The 20,539-nt window shown below is 41.2% G+C and overlaps 1 protein-coding gene across 2 annotated transcripts in view; it reads left to right on the top strand.

Annotated features, from left to right (window-relative positions):
- Positions 1–1,424: 1,424 nt before the first annotated feature.
- The window catches only part of LOC120436817 (tripartite motif-containing protein 16-like), a 44,498-nt gene continuing 25,383 nt past the window's right edge, over positions 1,425–20,539 (top strand). The window contains exon 1 of one of the 2 annotated variants that reach the window (XM_039607674.1): positions 1,425–2,917. In XM_039607674.1, coding sequence (XP_039463608.1) covers positions 1,604–2,917 — 1,314 coding nt within the window. In that variant the 5' untranslated portion in view covers positions 1,425–1,603. Of the gene's footprint in view, positions 3,265–20,539 lie in introns of both variants that reach the window. The other variant, XM_039607673.1, reaches the window with a different exon arrangement.

Genomic DNA, 20,539 nt, shown 5'->3' with positions numbered 1-20,539 from the left:
TTAACTTACCAAAGAATTTCTCCTGAGTTTTCTATTAAAATATATAAAATAGGGGAATTTGCAAAATAACAGAAAAATGTTCAAATTCAATGTGAAAACAAAAATGTCAAACTCAAAAAAACGCAGTACTCTGTCCTTGCAGTGAGTTTCCATCTTTAGCAAACTGTTATTAATCTGTATTTAAGTTCATTTTGTCTGAGGATCTCCTCACCATGAAATAATCATTCGATCAGTAGCTGTGTCTCAGGTCGGACTAGAGGTTTGTTTCGATGCAGTTTTATTGCTAACAAGCTAATATCGCCATCTGGTGGTTATACAGTTTATTACAACATTTAATGCTTGTCCCCATTTAAAGACTGCTTCCAAAAGAGGACTGAAGAGTCGTTTAGCTTCAAGGTTAATCGGCTTTGCTGTGTAATCGTTGCTGCCAACAGTGTAGTGAAACATTTAAGCTGTACATGAAAGTTAACATGAAGTTATGATGATCTTTACCACTAAGGTTTTAAATGAAAGGATAAACTAAGAGCATGAAAAGTGACTCCTATGTCTACCATATATTAATCAATAACAAAAGCCTTTTTTTCGTTTAATTGTTAAAAAAGGAACCATCGCACCAAACAAAACAACAATTCAACAGACAGTTCTATAAAACTGTGGATGATTCAAAGTGCTGCTATAACTGCACAATAAAACTGCAGTGAGAAAAGCTCAGTTCAGTTTAGTTATAATGACAGTTAAACAACGAAAATACTCAATTAAGTAGGTGAGACAAAGTTACATTTACTGGATCAGTTTAAGACCAAAATACATTTGAATGAATTACTGACATGGAAACTTTGTGAAAAATTACTAAACAATTCATATATAATTTTACTAAAACCTTGAATTAATCTTGAAAGTTTTCATTTCAAGCACATCTTGATGTTTTCATTTAAAATCCACTGTGACTGTGTACACAGGAAAAACTACAAAATAATGTTTTGTTTGTTTGTTTTTGTAAAGATTGTTGACGGATCTGCATTTGTTATTGCTAAATTTAAATATTTGTTACTATTAAATGATCATAATCTCATTTGAACATAGGTTTGATTTAGTGGAGTCAGTTGTTCCCATGCATCATTCTGTAAGTGTGAGAATGAACGAAGATTAAAAAATGTCAAAATATAAAGTGTGATTTATTTTTATTTATTACAGCATCCTAAACTTTGCTGAACTTTTTGAAATATAGAATAAACTCACTGAGTGTTGACTGTCAAATTTCAAAGCTCCAAGAAAAGTTAAACTGGGCTGACTGACTTAAACCAGTTTAACTTGGTCAAACCTGTTACTACATGCTGTAATCACACATACCACACCCTGCATCATGTGATTGGCTCTTGGTTGCTCTGTAAGAATATTTCTTTAGTGCCTCCCTTCACAGATGTGTCTGTATCAGGATGGGTCTAAACAACATGGTGTAAATGCAGTTGCTGGTGAGCCTCATTTCCTGTAGGAGGTGAACAAGAGCAGAGATCTGTTTCCCTTCAGAGCACAAAGGTTGTTTTTGCTCAGAGGAAGTGAAACTGTCTGACAGTCACTGAGAGACGGTGAAACGGCACAGCACATGAATCAAATGGACCAAACAAAATTCTGCTGTTCAGTCTGTTTGGATCTACTGAAGGATCCGGTGGCTATTCCCTGTGGACACAGCTACTGCATGAACTGTATTAAAAGCTTCTGGGATGGAGAGGAAAAGAAGAAAATCTACAGCTGCCCTCAGTGCAGACAGACTTTCACACCGAGGCCTGTCCTGGTGAAAAACACCATGTTAGCAGATTTAGTGGAGGAGCTGAAGAAGACTGGACTCCAAGCTGCTCCTGCTGATCACTGCTATGCTGGACCTGAAGATGTGGCCTGTGATGTCTGCACTGTAAGAAAAAGGAAAGCCTTCCAGTCCTGTTTAGTCTGTCTGGCATCTTACTGTGAGAAACACATTCAGCCTCATTATGATTCACCTACATTCAAGAAACACAAGCTGGTGGAGCCCTCCAAGAAGCTCCAGGAGAACATCTGCTCTCGTCATGATGAGGTGATGAAGATGTTCTGCTGTACTGATCAGCAGAATATCTGTTATCTCTGCTCTGTGGATGAACATAAAGGCCACGACACAGTCTCAGCTGCAGCAGAAAGGATTGAGAGGCAGAGAGAGCTGGAGGTGAGTCGACAAAACATCCAGCAGAGAATCCAGGACAGAGAGAAAGATGTGAAGCTGCTTCAACAGGAGGTGGAGGCCATCAATCAGTCTGCTGATCAAACAGTGGAGCACAGTGAGAAGATCTTCACTGAGCTGATCCATCTCATCCAGAAAAGAAGCTCTGATGTGAAGCAGCAGATCAGATCCCAGCAGGAAACTGAAGTGAGTCGAGTCAAAGAGCTTGAGGAGAAGCTGGAGCAGGAGATCACTGAGCTGAAGAGGAAAGATGCTGAGCTGAAGCAGCTCTCACACACAGAGGATCACATCCAGTTTCTACACAACTACCCCTCACTGTCAGCACTCAGTGAGTCTACAGACTCATCCAGCATCAATATCCGTCCTCTGAGCTACTTTGAGGATGTGACAGCAGCTGTGTCAGAGGTCAGAGATAAACTACAGGACATTCTGAGAGAGGAATGGACAAACATCTCACTGACAGTCACTGAAGTGGATGTTTTACTGTCAGATCCACCAGAGCCAAAGACCAGAGCTGGATTCTTAAAATATTCATGTGAAATCACACTGGATCCAAACACAACATACACACAGCTGTTATTATCAGAGGGGAACAGAAAAGTAACAGCGATGGAAAACCAACAGTCTTATTCTGATCATCCAGACAGATTCACCGACTGGTGGCAGGTCCTGAGTAGAGAGAGTCTGACTGGTCGTTGTTACTGGGAGGTGGAGTGGAGAGGGATTCAGGTTTATGTATCAGTCGCATACAAGAATATCAGCAGAGCAGGGAGAGTGAATGAATGTTTGTTTGGACATAATGACAAAGCTTGGGCATTAAATTGTAACAAAAACAGTTATACATTTTGGTACAACAACATCCAAACTCGTGTCTCAGGACCTCGTTCCTCCAGAGTAGGAGTGTACCTGGATCACAGAGCAGGTATTTTGTCCTTCTACAGCGTCTCTGAAACCATGACTCTCCTCCACAGAGTCCAGACCACATTCACTCAGCCGCTCTATGCTGGAGTGACGCTTTTCTGTCCTGGAGACACTGCCGAGGTGATCAAACTGAAATAGACTGAAGTTTTTCATAATGCTTGTTTAAATCTGTATTTTAGTTTCATTTTATTTTCTCTTTGATTGATAATACTTTATTTGTCCCGAGGGAAATTGGGTCAAGGCTGCCAGCGCCATCTTACCCTTTAGCCCACACATTACACAAACTTTATGAGCGTGGCAGACTATGTGCGTGTTCGTTTTTGTCAAAATCATCAAACAATTGAGGAAAAACTGTGATTTTAATGAATGAATTCATATATTGTGTTTATGTTTTATTATATAAACTAATAAACTAGAAGCTTTAACTACAAATCAAACTTTGAACAGTCTTTTCTTCTGTCTTCATTCCAGGATCTCACTCAAATCTGATGCAGAAAATATGAAACTAATCTGAGAGATTAACTGAAGCAGTTTTTCCTCCTGAAGCATCACAAAGTTCAGAGTTCATGTTTAGAGCAGAAGATTCAGCAGTCGCTCTGTGACTTTTCAGCATATGGGCAACATTTAAACCACAGTATTACACTTGTTCATAACAACTAGAGAAAAATACGTCAGTTACAGCAGAACAACTACATCATGAATTTGGCTGCATTAAAACAGTAATGGTGACGACAGAGCAGCTGGAAGCTGCTGTCATTAATTTGTATTCATGATCATTTTGTCTGAAGACATGAAATGATTTGATCAGCTACTGTGTCTCATTTCTTACCAGATGTTGACTCTGATGCACTTTTGTTTAATGCCGGCTAAAAACAGTGAAGAAGATCTTCAGCTTTCAGACATTTCACTTTGGACAGAAGTCTCCATAAAAAGTGACTCAGACACAAAATAATAATAATGAAAATCCAAACTTAAAACCAGGTTCATGCAGACTGTTGTTAAAACTTGACCAAATGAGTTCTCATAAGACATAATGACTCTTTGATTTTATGTGTTTTCTGTAATTCTCTGGTCTTTTCTAACCAAGAAAATATGATAAATATAAGAGCTTTCATCTTTAACAGCATCATTGAAGTTTCAGGGGCTCATCTGGCAGTTCTACAGTTTATGACATGTGTGTGTTCAGAAAAAGATCACTTTCATGTTTCTAAAGAGGACATGTGCACTTTATGTGCTTATTTTGTTCTCTCTTTACTTTCTTTATGCTTTTAAAAGTGTCACATAAACTGAATTCCCAGTTTTTCTATTTCTCATATATTTAATATTTCCCTTTAACAACTAATGTAAATTAATTCAACGATCCTTCTCATAATTATATTATATATTATATTTATTTCTAATCTCCAGTATAGGCTGAAAATCCAAACAAAACTCACACTGTCCTTTTAAGATAAAAGTCCTACATCTCCTACTGGAAAGGCTTCAGTCTGCAAGCTTTCTTAGGCTCCTCCCCCTCACTGATCTTCAGGTTTGAAGATGGGTACAACTAAAAGGTGATTGTGGAGCTGATACATACTAATGAACACATCACTGCTGACACATAAATAATGTGTTAGTATCAGTTTACGTAGTTTAAAGTGTTGTTATTATTATTTATATTGTTGGGTCGCAAATTTTGAAGCCAATATCCCACCAACGCTATCTCACTCACAGAGCTGTCTGCTTTTAATTTACAGCTGTTCACATAACTGGATGCTTTTATCTTGCGGCAGCTCAAGGAGCCTTGTGTTTTTTCCTTATAGCTGTTCAAAGGGCTTATGCTTTTATCTTATAGCTATTTGAGGAGGCTTGTGTTAGCTTATAGCCCCATAAAAGGCTGCAGGCCTTTGCTTTGCAGCTATCCAAACAACTGCATGCCTCCGTTGTACAGCCAGTTGAAGGGCAGCACACGCTGTGAAACAGTCTAGTTAAACACAGCTGCATGCTTCTGCTGCGCAGCCATCTCAAACCACTGCGTGCTTCTGCTATACAGTTAGAATAGAACAGAACAGAATTCAACTTTATTGTCATTGCACATGTCACATGTACAAGGCAATGAAATGCAGTTTGCATCCATCCAGAAGTGCTTTAGCCATAATATACATAGATATATTACAAAATATATATGTATAAGCAATATTAAAGATATATAGATATATTACAGAAATGGGTCAGTTATAAGTATGAGCGTACAAAACATGGGTCTATTATGGGTATGTTACAATGTACACGGTATGAAGGTATGTTATGAATATGCTGTAACTATAAGTTTGTACAGGCTGTAGTGAGTGTACAGGCTATGAACAGGATATAAATATGAAAACTACACAGAAATATGAAAATATGAACTATGCAAGTTATAAACAGTTGTAGAATTATAATCATCGTATTTTACAGAATGATTGTCTGTACAGCATTTACAGTATTGCAGTTAAGATCAGTGAGATATGTGGATAATTCTGGTGGTGGTCAGAGGGCCCGGTGGCGCCAGTGTCCGGCAGCCTTGCCTCTGTCAGTGCGCCCCAGGGTGGCTGTGGCTACAATGTAGCTTGCCATCACCAGTGTGTGAATGTGTGTGTGAACGGGTGGATGACTTAATGTAGTGTAAAGCGCTTTGGGGGTACTTAGGGACTAAGTAAAGCGCTATACAAATACATTACCATTTAGCATTTACCATAATTCCTACAGAGGTTATATAAAGTGCTAGTGGCTGTGAGTGGTGGTTCAGTCCATGTTATTATTGTGTGTATGAGGGTGCAGTTGTCCATTTGTTTGCTTTTGTCCATTGTGTGTGTGTTCAGTCCATGAGTTTAGTGTGGGTCAGATGTCAGGAGGCAGAGTTCAGGAGTCTGACAGCTGTAGGGAAGAACAATCCCATTTTCACACCAATCACCCTCTCCAACCACATCGCAGTCCACTTCCCCCAGTCACCTCCACCCCTCCTTACTGACTTCCCATCTACACGTTTCTGCTCTTTTTCACTCTTAGTAATCTGTATTTATTTATCTTTTTTATCAAATCAAATATTGATGGGGCTCTGGTATATAAATTTGCCATCGTTACCTATATATGATAAATAAAACTTGAATGATGGGAATTTTATTTTCATTTTTTCTTAAACTTATTAGAATGAAGCTAAATGAAATTTTCATGGCTAACAGATGGACTCAAGCACAGACTGCATTCTGGCAAGCAAAAGGGTGAGAATTTATTTACAAAAAGTGAAACCACAGTACGATATGTATATACAGTGAGTGGGAGCAGGAGTCCAGGGAATCCAGACTCGCTCTTCTCCTCAGCACAATCTCCACCGCTTCTCTTCTACACACACACACTCCTCTTCAACCGCTCTCGTTCCGAATTCCATTCACGCTGCCACGCTCCGCGATCACAGGGAAGTTTCCACCACCAGTTTAGGGGAGATCTATACACAGAGAGCTCGATTTGAACCAACAGGCAAAAACACACAGAGAGAGTCTTTCTAAGAGAGAGCTGAGAGTATGAACATGGGAGGTTCAACATTCCAGCAACGACTACTCCGTGCCGCAGCGTTAAATAGTCATAGGGAACTGGTAGATCAGCAACAGCTGGTGGCAATCACCGCAGATGCGTGGGCCAAGAGCGAGAGCCCAAAAATGAGCTCCGCCCAGGCAAGCAGGAGAGAGGGAGAGAGAGCGAAACAAAACAAAACCTGTGGCCATTATCAGCCAGCTGGATAGGAACGGGGACCATGACAGAAATGTCCTGGTTTGATCTGCTGACATAGCACTTACATCTGAAATGTGAAAGAAATGTTTTTTGTCGTAGGACAGAAGAAATCAAACATGAGCTTTTCATGTTTTTAATATGACCTCATCTGTAAATTGTTCCATATTTGCCGCTAAGGTACTCGAGTATCTTAAAATATGAAGCTGAGTATTACTTCCATACTTTCCTCCACTGCTGATGACCTTGTTACCTGCTGCTCCCTGTTAATGATCAGCCTCAGTTCTGATAGTAAACTGTTGACTCTCGTTCTGTCAGGTTGTCGCTCAGTGACGTCTTGTTTTCATTTTCCTTCTTCTTCAAATGTGTCTTCCTTTAACTCTTTGGTTTTGTTTCTGCTTCAAAGTGAACTAAAATAAGTAATAGTTTATTTATACAGCACTTTTTCACAGGTACATGTCACAAAATGCTTCACAAGAAAGGTAACAAAACATAGTACAGTCATAAATACATCATAAAAAACTTGGTCTAAATAAAAGCTTTTGGAAAAAAAATGTCTTTAGCTGCTTTTTAAAGGTCTCCAAAAGAGGAAGTGCATTCCAGAGTCTGAGTGCAACAGCTTGGAAAGATTGGTCCCCTCGAGTTCTGAAACGAGTGTGGGGGTGACCACTAACAGGTTTTGATTCGATCACCTCAAGTTACGAGAAGAGGTATGAATATGAATCAAATCAGCAATATAGGGAGGGGCCTGTCCCTGTAGTGCTCTGAAGGTTAAAACTAAAATCTTAAGTCAGTAGTCTTGCTGCAGAGTTTTGAACAGCCTGGAGATGAGCCAGCCCTTTCTTGTTTAGTCAGGTAAACAAATTGTAACAATACTCGAGTCTTTTAGAGACAAAAGCATGGGTTATCATCTCAAGTTCACTTGATGACACAATAGATCTAAGTTTTGAGATATTCCTCAAATGAGAAAAGCAGGTTCTTACAGTCGGATTTAATTTCCGCTCCAAAGAAAAAAAATCAAATGACACCCAGATTTATGAGGTTATTCTTCTGTGAGGAACCTAACTCACCCAGTCGCAGGGTGAGTTAGGTCTGGCCTAAAGGAAGATTGTAAATTAAGAATAAAAGATATAATTATGATCACTCAAATGTACGTCCTCGACAAACACATTGCCAATTTTGAGGCCCAAGGAAAAGACAAGGTCTGTTTCTGGTTCCGCGCTTTCTCGAGATGGCCGCTCCAAAATCACGATAGCAATGGAAACAAGGGAAAAAAGTAAGAAAAACCTAACGTAATTGAACGAAATGGATGACGACCCGCGGGGCCCGCTAGGAGGTGGCAATGCTAAAGACAACATGAGGCAGACATCCAGCGAACCCACTAGGGTAATTATGGAGATAATCCTGCAAGAAATTCAAGAATTCCGAAAGGAGAACGACACTCAGCTGGAAGACATAAAAGGTGAAATTCATGAGACTAACAGGAGAATCAGAGAGGTGGAAAACCGCATTGAAGCAGCCGAAACCAGCGTTCAAATACTGGAGTGGGTGATGAAACACGTATTTAAAGCTCAAGCCCGACACGATAAAAAACTGACCAGGTGACTGACCAGGAGGGGAGAGCCAGGAGAGTCTACAGAAGGAAATCTCCTCAATAAGAACAAAAATAATAACAGAAAAGGACGTTACAGGCAAAAGGTATGGGACTATTTAAAGTATTATGAGATGATCAAAATGTTTCTCTCTTTGCTCCCTTTCTGAGTAGACAAAACCTTATCACGGAGGACATTTTCTTTCCTTATTGGCATGAACAATTGTTTTCAATGGACTAAAACACAATGGAGGGCCCTTCCTCTGCAAAGGTACAGAGGGGACCTACCTCCACAGACTATTCATCTGGCAAGCTAAAGGGACTGTTTATAAACACCCCTATTTTGGAAACCATTTTGGCAAATATATGTTCTCCAAAAGAGTTCTTGGTTCATTCTACAAAGTTACTTTCTTTTATTTATCAGGGCGCTGTTTCCAGAGAGGCTGAATGTAGCAGAGTCACTGTTTGTTGCTAGATATGGTACATGAAAGACTAAACATTATTTCCTTCAATGTGAATGGAATTCTGAACCCTATCAAACGCTTCAAGATTTTATCTAAGATGAAAAAAGAGAAGGCTAATATTGTATATTTACAAGAGACACATCTAGACGACATAGAAAATAAAAAAACTGCAAAGGATGGGTTTCACTAAGGTGTTTTTCTCATCACATACATCAAAACATAAGAGGCGGGTTGCAATTTTGATATCTTAAAGGGTTTCTTTTCAAAAAATGTATGAAGAAAAAGATGTGGAGGGTAGATACATTTAGGTCAGGGGAAAGATAAAAGGATCCAATTTCACTTTGATTAGCGTATATATATTTCACCTCATAGTACTTTCTCTTTTTACAAGAAGATAATAGAGTTGATGATTAGCCAGTCTAAAGGATTTCTGGACTGTGGAGGTGATCTGAATATACATTTAAACCCAAAACTTGATATATCAAAACAAACAGGCTCCAACAAAACAATTGGTAAAAAAAGTGAAAGAGTTGATGAAGGACATGGGTTTGATTGATGTATGGAGGGAAATGTTCCCTTATGAAAAGAGATATACCCATTATTCCTCACATCACTCATCATATACTAGAATAGACTATTTGGTTGCATATAGCAGGGACAGATCAAAAATGATCGACTCAGATATTGGAACAATAGATCTTAGCGATCATGCCCCAATGCATATTGTAGTTGACTTAGAGGGAAACAAAAGAGATACAAATATGGAGATTTAACCCCAGCCTACTTAATGATGCTAATTTTAGGAAAGAAATGAGCAATGGAATTCAAATGTACATGAAAGAAAATGATAATGGAGAAGTGTCACCACTGATTTTGTGGGATGCAGCAAAGGCAGTATTAAAAGGAAGAATCATTGCAGCAGGAAAAAAAATTACCAGGAAAAACTACAGGACTCTCAAAAATAGCTGAGGCAGCTAGAAAGCAGCCATGCACAAAACCAAAATCCGTCTACACTAGAACAAATTAAAAAACTAAGAAATGAAATTAACTTAATGTACACTCAGGGAATTGAAAAGAAGATGCTATTTTCTAGACACTTCTAGTTTACTTCTGAATTTTATAAAGCATTCAAAGAGGATTTTATTCATACATTGAGAAAAATGTGCAATTGGGCACTTGAAAAGGCACAAATCCCACCCACCTGGAAGAAGCAATTATCTCTCTCATTCCAAAGGAGGCCAAAGATAAGAAATAATGTTGGTCATACGGCCGATTTCCATACTTAACGTAGATTACCGTATCTATATATCTATAATAGCAAAACGAATGGAAAGAATACTCCCCAACCTCATACATAATGATCAAGCTGGCTTTATACATAAAGGTCAAACCCAAGATAACACAAGACGCACCTTACACATAATGAACTATATACAACAACATACAGAGCAGGCTGTGATCCTAAGTCTTGATGCTGAAAAGGCATTTGACTCTGTTTATTGGCAATACCTATATAGAGTTTTGCATGGTTTGAATGAGCCGGTAATAAAAAATGTAAAGGCATTATATGATAACCCGACTACAAGGCTTAGGATTAATGGTTACCTAACTCAACCTCTAACATTGGAGAGGGGAGTAAGACAAGGCTGTGCCTGGTGTCCTCTTGTCTTTGCTTTATTTCTGGAGCCACTAGACCAGGGGTGCCCAATCCCAGTCCTCGAGAGCTACTGTCCTGCAGCTTTTAGATGCATCCCTACTCCAACACAGCTGAATCAAATAGTTGGATTACCAATTCGGCATGCCATCAAGTCTGGCAAAGGCCTGATAACGAGCCATTCATTTGATTCAGGTGTGCTGGAACAAGGATGCATCTAAAAGCTGCAGGGCAGTAGCTCTCGAGGACTGGGATTGGGCACCCCTGCACTAGACCAATATATAAGGCAGAACAGAAAAATTGCAGGTGTCACAATAAAGGATGTGGAACATAAAATACCAATTCAATTCAATTCAATTTTATTTATATAGCGCCAAATCACAACAAAAGTCGCCTCAAGGCGCTTTCGCCTCAAGGTGATTATGCTATGCTGATGATGTGCTCTTATTCCTAAAAAGACCTGAGGAGTCTCTGTCGGAGGCAATGAACTGTCTTAAAAACATTGGCCCAATGACAGGATATAAACTTAATCTTGTCACGGTTCTGGGTCTTTCTGACCCAGCTTTTTGAGTTCTTGTGTTTTTTATATTATGGTTTATGTTTTGAGTCCTTTGTTGTACTGTGTTTGTTATTTCCCCAGGTTTCAGTTATGGTTATCATAGTGCATTGAATATTCAACAAGTAATACTAAAACATTATCAGTATACAATAGTGATGTGTCAGTCGCAAATGGCTCTGCTGACTCTTTGAAGTGAACGACACGAGCCAGCTCCTTATTGGGAGTTTGTTTTTTCTTGTTCCCACTCTCTCTTTTTTCTTTTTTTCGTTTCACTCTGCACGTGAGCCTTGTGCTTTGCGCTGAGCAGAGGGGGAAGGGGCGGTAGTTACACTCGCAGTAGCACAGGAACAGAGCGGGAGGGAGAGAGAGCGAAAGAGAGCCAGGGACAACAACAAGAGACAACATCGTCACATTAGAAAGGTACAGTTATTATTATTAATATTATAGTAATCATCCACAATTATTTTCAATTCCTGATAATAAAGTATTCAGAAATTTTATTCATGCAGTGAATCCTATGTATGCAATTTCGGAAATTTGTAGGAACATGCATGATTTGCCAAAAACATAATGCATAATGCACACCACCTCATCCTTTTCATACAATCCACATGGGTTTTATTGAGCTAAATGAATGCCAAGGCTCAGAATACGCTCTAGTGATCATAGACGTGATCTCAAAATGGCCAGAAATCTATCCAGTAACAAAAGCAGATGCCAGTAGCAAAATGTTTGTGCAACCATTTTATTTCAATATATGGCATCCCCACTCTGATAAGATCAGACAATGGGACACATTTTGTTAATGAAGTAATCAGTAAGGTCTCTGAAGCACTAGGAAATAAAACAGAGACTGAGAAAATGCATGGAAGAAACAGGGAGACCATGGCCTGAGTGTATAGGCCTGGTAAAAATGTGGATGGGACTGACACAAAGTTCTCAGAAACTCACAACTTGAAATTACTTGAAAATAAAGAGATTGTTCTAGACAACTCTCCAGTATCTTGCAGGTTGAAACCAGGTGATTGGATCCTGATCAAAATACTCCAAAGGAAAAATTGGAGCTCACCAAGGTGGGAAGGTCCTTATCAAGTGCTACTCACCACACCTACTGCCTGCAAAATAGCAGAAAGACCGTCCTGGATTCATCGAAGCCACTGCAAAAAGTGAGTGACAACATAGACTAAGAGACGCCGACGCCCCTGCCTGTAGGTGATCTAGGAAGGTGGAGAGAGGGCTGTTTGGGTAGAATCCGCCCTGTTCTTCTCGCCCCTAGTCTACTCACCTATAGGACCTGGTGCGTCTGGTCATCATGAAGACGCTCGTCCTCCTAGTGGCTAGTATTGCACTCCTGGTGAGTTTATTAACACTCACCCGAAAGAAAGAAGATGAACAACACCACCTGCAGACAAGATGGATACATGACAACTCACTTCGTGACATGACACAAGACCACATTCATCCATGGGTGAACAACGCATGGTATCGATATATACATGACAGCACACCCAGAAAAGACTGCTATGTTTGCTCCTACATGCCCCCAACGTCACAATACGCCACCTTGTATGTGAAGGGAATGGACATAATTCAACCCAAGCAAAGTGTGCAGCGAGCTACGCCAGCCTTGGGTGTCAATTCCAGGGAATCGTGGTCAACCATGAGGAACCTCTCCAGATAGGACTGCGAAATGGCACATGTGACGAATGGTTCTGGGTTGACCTGAAAGTGAAGCACAGAAGTAAGGCTAAATCATTCCCAGTCTTTCTTGGAAACAATGGGAATTTGAGCCACAGCCTATGCTACCGCCAAGAGAACGGATCCACACCAATGGGAAACACCACCAACTGCAAAGCAGTACAGACACACGCTCCTGGAGGGCCCGTGAAGAGCAGCAACATCTCAAGTGGCACCTTCTGGGTGCAAGGGATGGCCTGGGATATCCTTCCTGGGAATTGGACAGGTCAGTGCGCTCCCATTTTCATATCTGACCACACTTTCAAGATAACCATGGACGCCACGTCAACTTCAACGTCAACAACAAGGAAAAGACGAAGCACCCCAGACCTCAAGCAGCATGATTCCATATGGGGTTCCGATGTCCCAGAGGAATTTAAACTTTGGACTGAAAGACAGAAGGTTCTGAATGCTTCATGTAAATTCAACGACGAACGGGATCAGGAGATTGACGCTCTGCGCATTGCAGTAATGCAACACAGGGTAGCATTGGACATAATTCTCGCCGAGAAAGGAGAATCCTCTTTAACAACATATGTTGCACATACATTCCAGATAATGTGCACTCACCGAACATGACTGATGCTCTGAAAACACTCAGACAACTTCGGGATGCACAACAACGAGACTATGCCGCAAACACAGAAGACTGGCTTACGTGGCTTTTAAGCGGCTCTTGGAAGTCCCTGCTGATTAAAGGACTTGTTTTTGTTGGTGTTATAATACTGTTATTGTGTCTTTTCACTTCATGTGTCATACCTTGTTTGAAGTACATGGTATCAAAAATGGTAACTGCTTCAATTCATGCTTACATCACCCTATCACAGAATGAAGAAGACAAGATAGACACTTGGATATAACATACTCACAAAACCCACTATTTTATGATGTCTTGGCTAACAATATTTACAAGTGGCCATAGACTGAGCTGCTATGTACACATATAGAAGGAAAGATCAAACAACAGGAGGGAATGTTAAGGGATTTTTTAGGATTTTAGGATTTTTATTATGTTATGCTTAAAAGTACGTTTCATTATCTAAATGTGTTTGCTCTTTTCAGTATTCAGCTTAAACTCTGCAACTCTGTGCAGACTCCTAAATGGGGAAGTTACACAGGAAGCCTGCAGTTCTCTTTTCTCTCTTCCTGTATGTGCTCTCTGAATAAAGACTCTTTCTTTTTATTGCACAGTGACACAATTCCAAGCAGGAAAGCACTTTCCCAATGTCACGTCTGGTGTGTCAGACGTGTGGAGAAGGAGAATAGGCTCCAAGATGCAACTTTTGATGCGAGTGAGTTTTATTAGTAAGAAAGGAGAAACAAACAGGAATGTGGTGGCCAAAATCTCGAATCTTATGTCCAAAGAAACAAAACAGGAGCCCCAAAAGATCTCAAAAGAAAACACGAGATTCCAAAACCAAAAGTTCAAGAAAGAAACTGGAGCCAAGAAACAGTACAGGAACAGTTCAGGAAGCCGACCCGGAGGCGAACAGCACAGGAGTCCGAAACACAACAGTTCAGGGGGCCGACCACGCAGAAGGCAATGGTGGCAACGCAGTCAAAGGAAATCCAGAGGCTGGCTGTGCGGAACGCAGCGGCGACGCAAGCGGTCCCTCAGACCCTCTAGCAGAGACAGAAGGCTGAAGCAGCCCCCGATTGAGCCTCAACACTAAGCTAGCGGCTCCTTAGCAGGGGACTGGAGGCCCTGAGTACTTTCTCCCACACTGAAAACACTGGAATGATAACATTATTTGAACATTACCTAATAAGACTGATTCAGGACAGACAGTTAGTTCTTTTAAACTTTTTCAGCTTAACGAGTGAACCGTCAGCTCGTTCAAACACACGTTAAAGTCCGTTTGGCTCGACACCACCGAACAGAGGCAGCAATATAACATAGCTAACATTAACAGTGCAGTGAATCCTGCTTGTGCCGTGATATTCAGGACTGCAAACCGAGCAGCATCACTGACTTTCAGCTTGTTGTGTTTGTGGATATATGACTGACTTTAATTATCCATAAAATCATCACATTCTCTGTAAGATTAAGGTCAGCTATTGTATTATTATATTTTAAAGATAAGATAAGATAACTCTTTATTGTCATTGCACAGTCATACATAGTACAAGAGTACAATGAAATTGGAAAACTGTCCTACGTCGGCACTACATGTAACACAACACGATACGATACGACACATCACAACGCAACACAAACAACACAACACAGTATAATAACTTAGTAATAAAAAAGAAGAATAAGTGTATTTGTATTGCACACTGTTATTATTGCACATTAATTGTTATTGCACCTTGTTATAAATATAAATATTATTATTGTTACTGTTTTTACCGTTGTTACCTCCCCCCAAAAAAAGTCCAGGTAGGTAGCCAGTCAGGTCAGCTATTTGCATTGATTAGGACTATTGCCCTGTTGTAAAAGCTGTCCTTGAGTCTATTTGTTCGGGACCTCAGCAGCCTGAACCTCCTGCCAGACGGCAGCAGTTTAAACACCCGGTGTCCTGGGTGTGTACCGTCCCGTAGGATGCTGCGTGCCCTCTTGAGACAGCGAGTGCTGTACAGGTCCTTCAGGGAGGGAAGAGGATGTCCAATGATTTTTTGGGCCATATTGATGACCCTCTGGAGTGCCTTTCTCTGTGCTGTGGTGCAGCCGGAGAACCACACACCGATGCAATATGTCAGCACACTTTCAATGGAGCAGCGGTAGAAGACGGTCAGCAGCTCCTTCTTCAGGTCAATTTTTCTGAGGATTCTCAGAAAGTGGAGACGCTGTTGGGCCTTCTTTAAAACCGCAGAGATGTTAGAGCTCCATTGGAGGTCTGTGTCTATGTGCACACCCAGAAACTTGAAACTGGAGACCCTTTCCACACACTCGCCATTGATGCTGACAGACTGCAGCTCAGACTTCCTTCTTCTGAAGTCAACTACCAGTTCTTTTGTCTTGGTGGTATTGAGGTCCAGGTTGTTGTCTACACACCAATCTGACAGCCTCTGAACTTCAGCTCTGTACGCCGTCTCATCTCCCCCAGAGATGAGCCCCACCACGGTGGTATCATCTGCAAACTTGATGACTGCGTTGTCTGGGTGGGTACTAACACAGTCATGTGTGTACAGAGTGTACAGTAGGGGACTCAGTACACAGCCTTGTGGAGAGCCGATGTTAAGGCTGAGGAAAGATGAGGCCCCACTCTAACTCTCTGTACACGGTCTGAGAGGAAGTCTCTGATCCAGCGGCAGGTGGTAGAAGGAAGTCCAATTTCCAGCAGTTTAACTATTAGTCTGTCCGGGAGTACTAAGTATGGTATTGAAAGCAGAGCTAAAGTCAACAAAGAGCAGCCTGGCATAACGGCCCTGCACTTCCAGGTGAGAGATGGTGGTGTGGAGCGGTGTAGCAATGGCATCTTCAGTTGATCTATTAGCTCTGTATGCGAACTGGAGCGGGTCGAGGTTGGGTGGCAGGCAGGACATGATGTGACGTCGGACCAGTTTCTCGAAGCACTTCATTGTAACAGGTGTTAGAGCAACTGGTCGGTAGTCGTTGAGGCTGCTAATGTGAGTACGCTTTGGCAGTGGGACAATTGTGGCTGACTATAGGCACGGCGGGATGCAGGACTGGGACAGTGAAGTGTTGAAGATCTTAGTGAAGACCCCAGCCAGCTGGTCTGCACACTCTTTTAGGACCCTTGCGGTTACCCCATCTGGTCCGGCTGCCTTCCTGGGGTTCACTGCCCTCAGTGTGCGCCTCACCTCATATTCCTGCACTATGAGGCTTGGGCTGCTGCTGCTGTCCGATGTTTTTGCTGCTGCTGCCTCTGGTCCCTTCACCTCAAAGCGTGCGAAGAAGTGGTTCAGCTCCTCCGCAAGCGCTGCGTTACCCTCAGTCAACGTGGTATTGCAAGGTATGTAGTTGGTTAAGTGCTGAACTCCCTGCCATACCTGTCGTGAGTTGTTGTTGCTGAAGTGGTCTTCGATCCTTCGACACTAAAGGCTTTAAAACCAAGTAAACGCTGAAAGTACAAACATCACTCATCCAAGTGACTGAAGAAGTCACTTGGATGAGTGACGAAACGTTTCTCCCACAAAACGCTACGTCCAGATGAACAGATTCAACTTTTGGAGATCACTAATGTCACGTAACTTTGCCGACATGTGGTCAACAGTAATGTTTTAATGTTCCTCATTATTAAACATTTGCACATAAATAAGTGACATAATATTCAGTACTTACTTTTAAAAGTTTATACTTTGGTCAAGCCCGCTTCTGCCGCTCTGCGGCAAAATTATCCACACCCACTGCCGCTGCGCTATGAATTGTGGGATATGTTGGGCCACGAAGTCTACACCGAAACATCCTTAAAATTCAGGGAAATGAAGGACGCATTTGAGGGCCGCATTTAAAGCAGCCTTTGAATTGGGACAGCCTTCGTCGTGTCGCTGTGACGTAATTGGCCCTAAAATGCAGCCTTCAAGGCTGCAGACCCTGAATTGGGATACAGCCAGAGGGAGCAGTCAGGGAATGGGAAACAGGAGGGAAACACGGCTGGGGCAAATCAGGGCTAATGAGACAAGGCAAGCAAAATCTGATAAAATAACCTGAGACACGGACTTCAAAGTAAAACAGGAAACACAACACAGAGACATGGACTGTCGGAGTGAGATTTCAGAATTGTCATTTGTACTTAGAGACATATAATCATATATGCTTAGAGTTATATAATTGTTTACATATTGATAGAATGTCTCATCCTTAGTAGGTCTTTAAGACTCTGTGTACCATGAGATGGGGAGACGTTTACTCCCTATAGTGTTCTGGCATAACTCATACAAATTACATATCTGTTCAGTGTCAAGTCTTAGTTGATTGCAGCAGGGAGGACTTCTCCCAGGAGACTCGTGGCGCCAGCTTTTTAAGGAGGTGTTCACAGGGTCATATTTTGACCCACACACATACACACACACCAGCTCACACAGACAGGTACTCTTTGTTCACATATATGCCTGTTTAAGATGTCAACCTAAACCTAACATGGACCTGACAAGGGGATACAGCAGACAGGGGAGACAGAGCAACCAAGGAACACAGACAGAAACCAGAACACAGAACACTAACAAAGAAACCAAAAGACTAGAAATGATAAATAATGTCAAAATAAAAGTTCAATAATAATGCAAAACAGAAAACTCTGGGTAGACAACCTAGGCACCCTAACATTAACCACCAGACAGGTACGTTTATATCCTCCTTAGAACCAGCCTATTGATTTATGTCCTCTGTAATAAACATTTGTTTTTGGTCTATATCTTTTGACTTTTTTGAGCTATCCTAATAAGTCCTGATGTACGAAATAGAGGGCATCCTGGTCTTTCCATTTATATCTCATGTGTTTGGGTGGCCCCTTTTAGCTCCAAAGAGAAAGGAAATCACAAAAAACAGTCAATAAGAAGATTCATTTTTCCTCGGTGATCAGGAAGATATATAATATACTATTACTTCAATAATTATAAGTATTTGTATATCATATTCCTATGTACATTTTAGACCTGGGAGCAGAATTGCTGATGAACTGGTTTTTATTCAGGAACAGGCAGAGCGTCCTCTCTTCCTCGCTCCATGTCTATAATTATGTCGCACACTGATTCGCTCTCTTTCGCACAAAATCACCAAAACACAGCACAAATCCCACCAATGATTCAATTCCTTATAAACCATTGAATCAGGTACTGAAGCAGTGACGTGCTGAATGAAGCTTCAGTCGTCATTGATCACGTGACTCTGTTCAGACAAACCAAGCCTCAGCACAGCGTTTCTGAAGCAGTGTGTTGATTTTCTTTTTGACGCATGTGCCGGAGCTTCAGCTTCAAACGGGCCATCACCATCAGAGGCTGTTGCTGGAACCATGTCCCACTACTGGGCTACTCTGTTTTATTCTGTGTTTGGTTTTTGGAATTTTAATGTTGGTGAAAAACACGTGGTTGGTCTGCACCTCATCTCTGCCTCAAGCCTCTTTTTTGAACCCAGCTGGTACAGGGCATCCTAACACACTGGAGCCACTAATCTCAGAAAATGTCTGACTTACAAAATGTATGATTTAATAAAAGAAGCTGCATAAAATAAATAAAAAAATGAATACATGGTAATTAATAAACACAGTTATAATAAGTATATAAATAAGTATATAAAAATAAATATAAAAAAGTATTCCTCTGTATTTGAATTGGAAACAATTATTGTTTATGTGAAAAGCTGCTGAAGACAAATCTGACTAAAGTAGCATTAATGAAACTGGATGAAGTGAATTATATACATATGTTTTTGAATATGTGTTAAGAACAACAAAGAAAATGTAATGAAGAGATTTTAAAGTTTGTGTTAAATCTTGTAAGTCAGAGAGAGAGAGAGAGAGAGAGAGAGATAGAGAGAGATGAGGTGTGGGTTGACATCAGATGATCAAATGTCAACAACCTGATTGGCCCATGTGTGCAGATGTGACGTCCACTGAGGGAAGGGGGGAGAAAGGGTGAGCAGGTATAAAAGTGAGGTGAAGAAGAGATTCGGGGTTCTTCCCTTTTGTCCTCTGTGAGATGAGCAGTTCAGAAGTTTGGATCTAAGAGGTTCACAGTTAAAATTCCAGCAGAGACGCTAAAAGGAGAACCACAGTCCAACCTGTGAATGTTTTTAACCCTTTGTGAAACAACAAAGGCATAAATATGATCATATAAATATTATCTACTGGGTCAGACTCACAGGATCAGGGATTAGAACTCCTTTTATCAGAGAGATGAAATCTACTTCCTGTACAGGGTTTTTTTGTGGGCCTACCGATCGACAGAAACTAGAGTCAATAAAAAAACTGGACATTGGCTCAATGTGTGTGTGGCACAGGGAAACAAGGACTGAGCGCTGTGTAGTCCCACATAAAGTCAGACACCTGGTCACCCGAGGTGGACCATGGCATGGTCTATATGGAGGATACAGACACTGCTGCAAACATGACTCTGTCTGGTTTAGATGATAAAATGTCTTTACTTTAGGAGGCTGTGGCTCAGAGTACATTCACATAATGCCTTTGAATAAATGTAAAAAGCTTGTTTTTCTCCTGCTTTGATTTCTTTGTCCAGGTAGAAATTCTGCTTTTTGCCTCTAAAATCTGAAACAGTTTGAAACAAAGTTTGGCGCTCTAATCCTCTCTGTGTTTGTCCTTTGGTCAGATGGTGATATTGAATGAAATATTCCAGTATTCAGTAGCTCAGCAGCTTTGTAACATGTGGTTTTGCACACTGTTCAAACCTCAGATGTTTGTGTAAACAAGTGTGGAGGACACACTTGGGCGATCGTGGCTCAAGAGTTGGGAGTTCGCCTTGTAATCGGAAGGTTACCGGTTCGAGCCCTGGCTCGGACAGTCTCGGTCGTTGTGTCCTTGGGCAAGACACTTCACCCGTTGCCTACTGGTGGTGGTCAGAGGGCCCGGTGGCGCCAGTGTCCGGCAGCCTCGCCTCTGTCAGTGCGCCCCAGGGTGGCTGTGGCTACAACGTAGCTTGCCATCACCAGTGTGTGAATGGGTGAATGACTGGATATGTAAAGTGCTTTGGGGTCCTTAGGGACCAGAAAAGCGCTATATAAATACAGGCCATTTACCAT

Source organism: Oreochromis aureus, unplaced genomic scaffold, assembly GCF_013358895.1.
Source record: "Oreochromis aureus strain Israel breed Guangdong unplaced genomic scaffold, ZZ_aureus HiC_scaffold_24, whole genome shotgun sequence".
NCBI classification, from domain to species: domain Eukaryota; kingdom Metazoa; phylum Chordata; class Actinopteri; order Cichliformes; family Cichlidae; genus Oreochromis; species Oreochromis aureus.
This window is presented reverse-complemented; position numbering and strand designations above follow the sequence as displayed.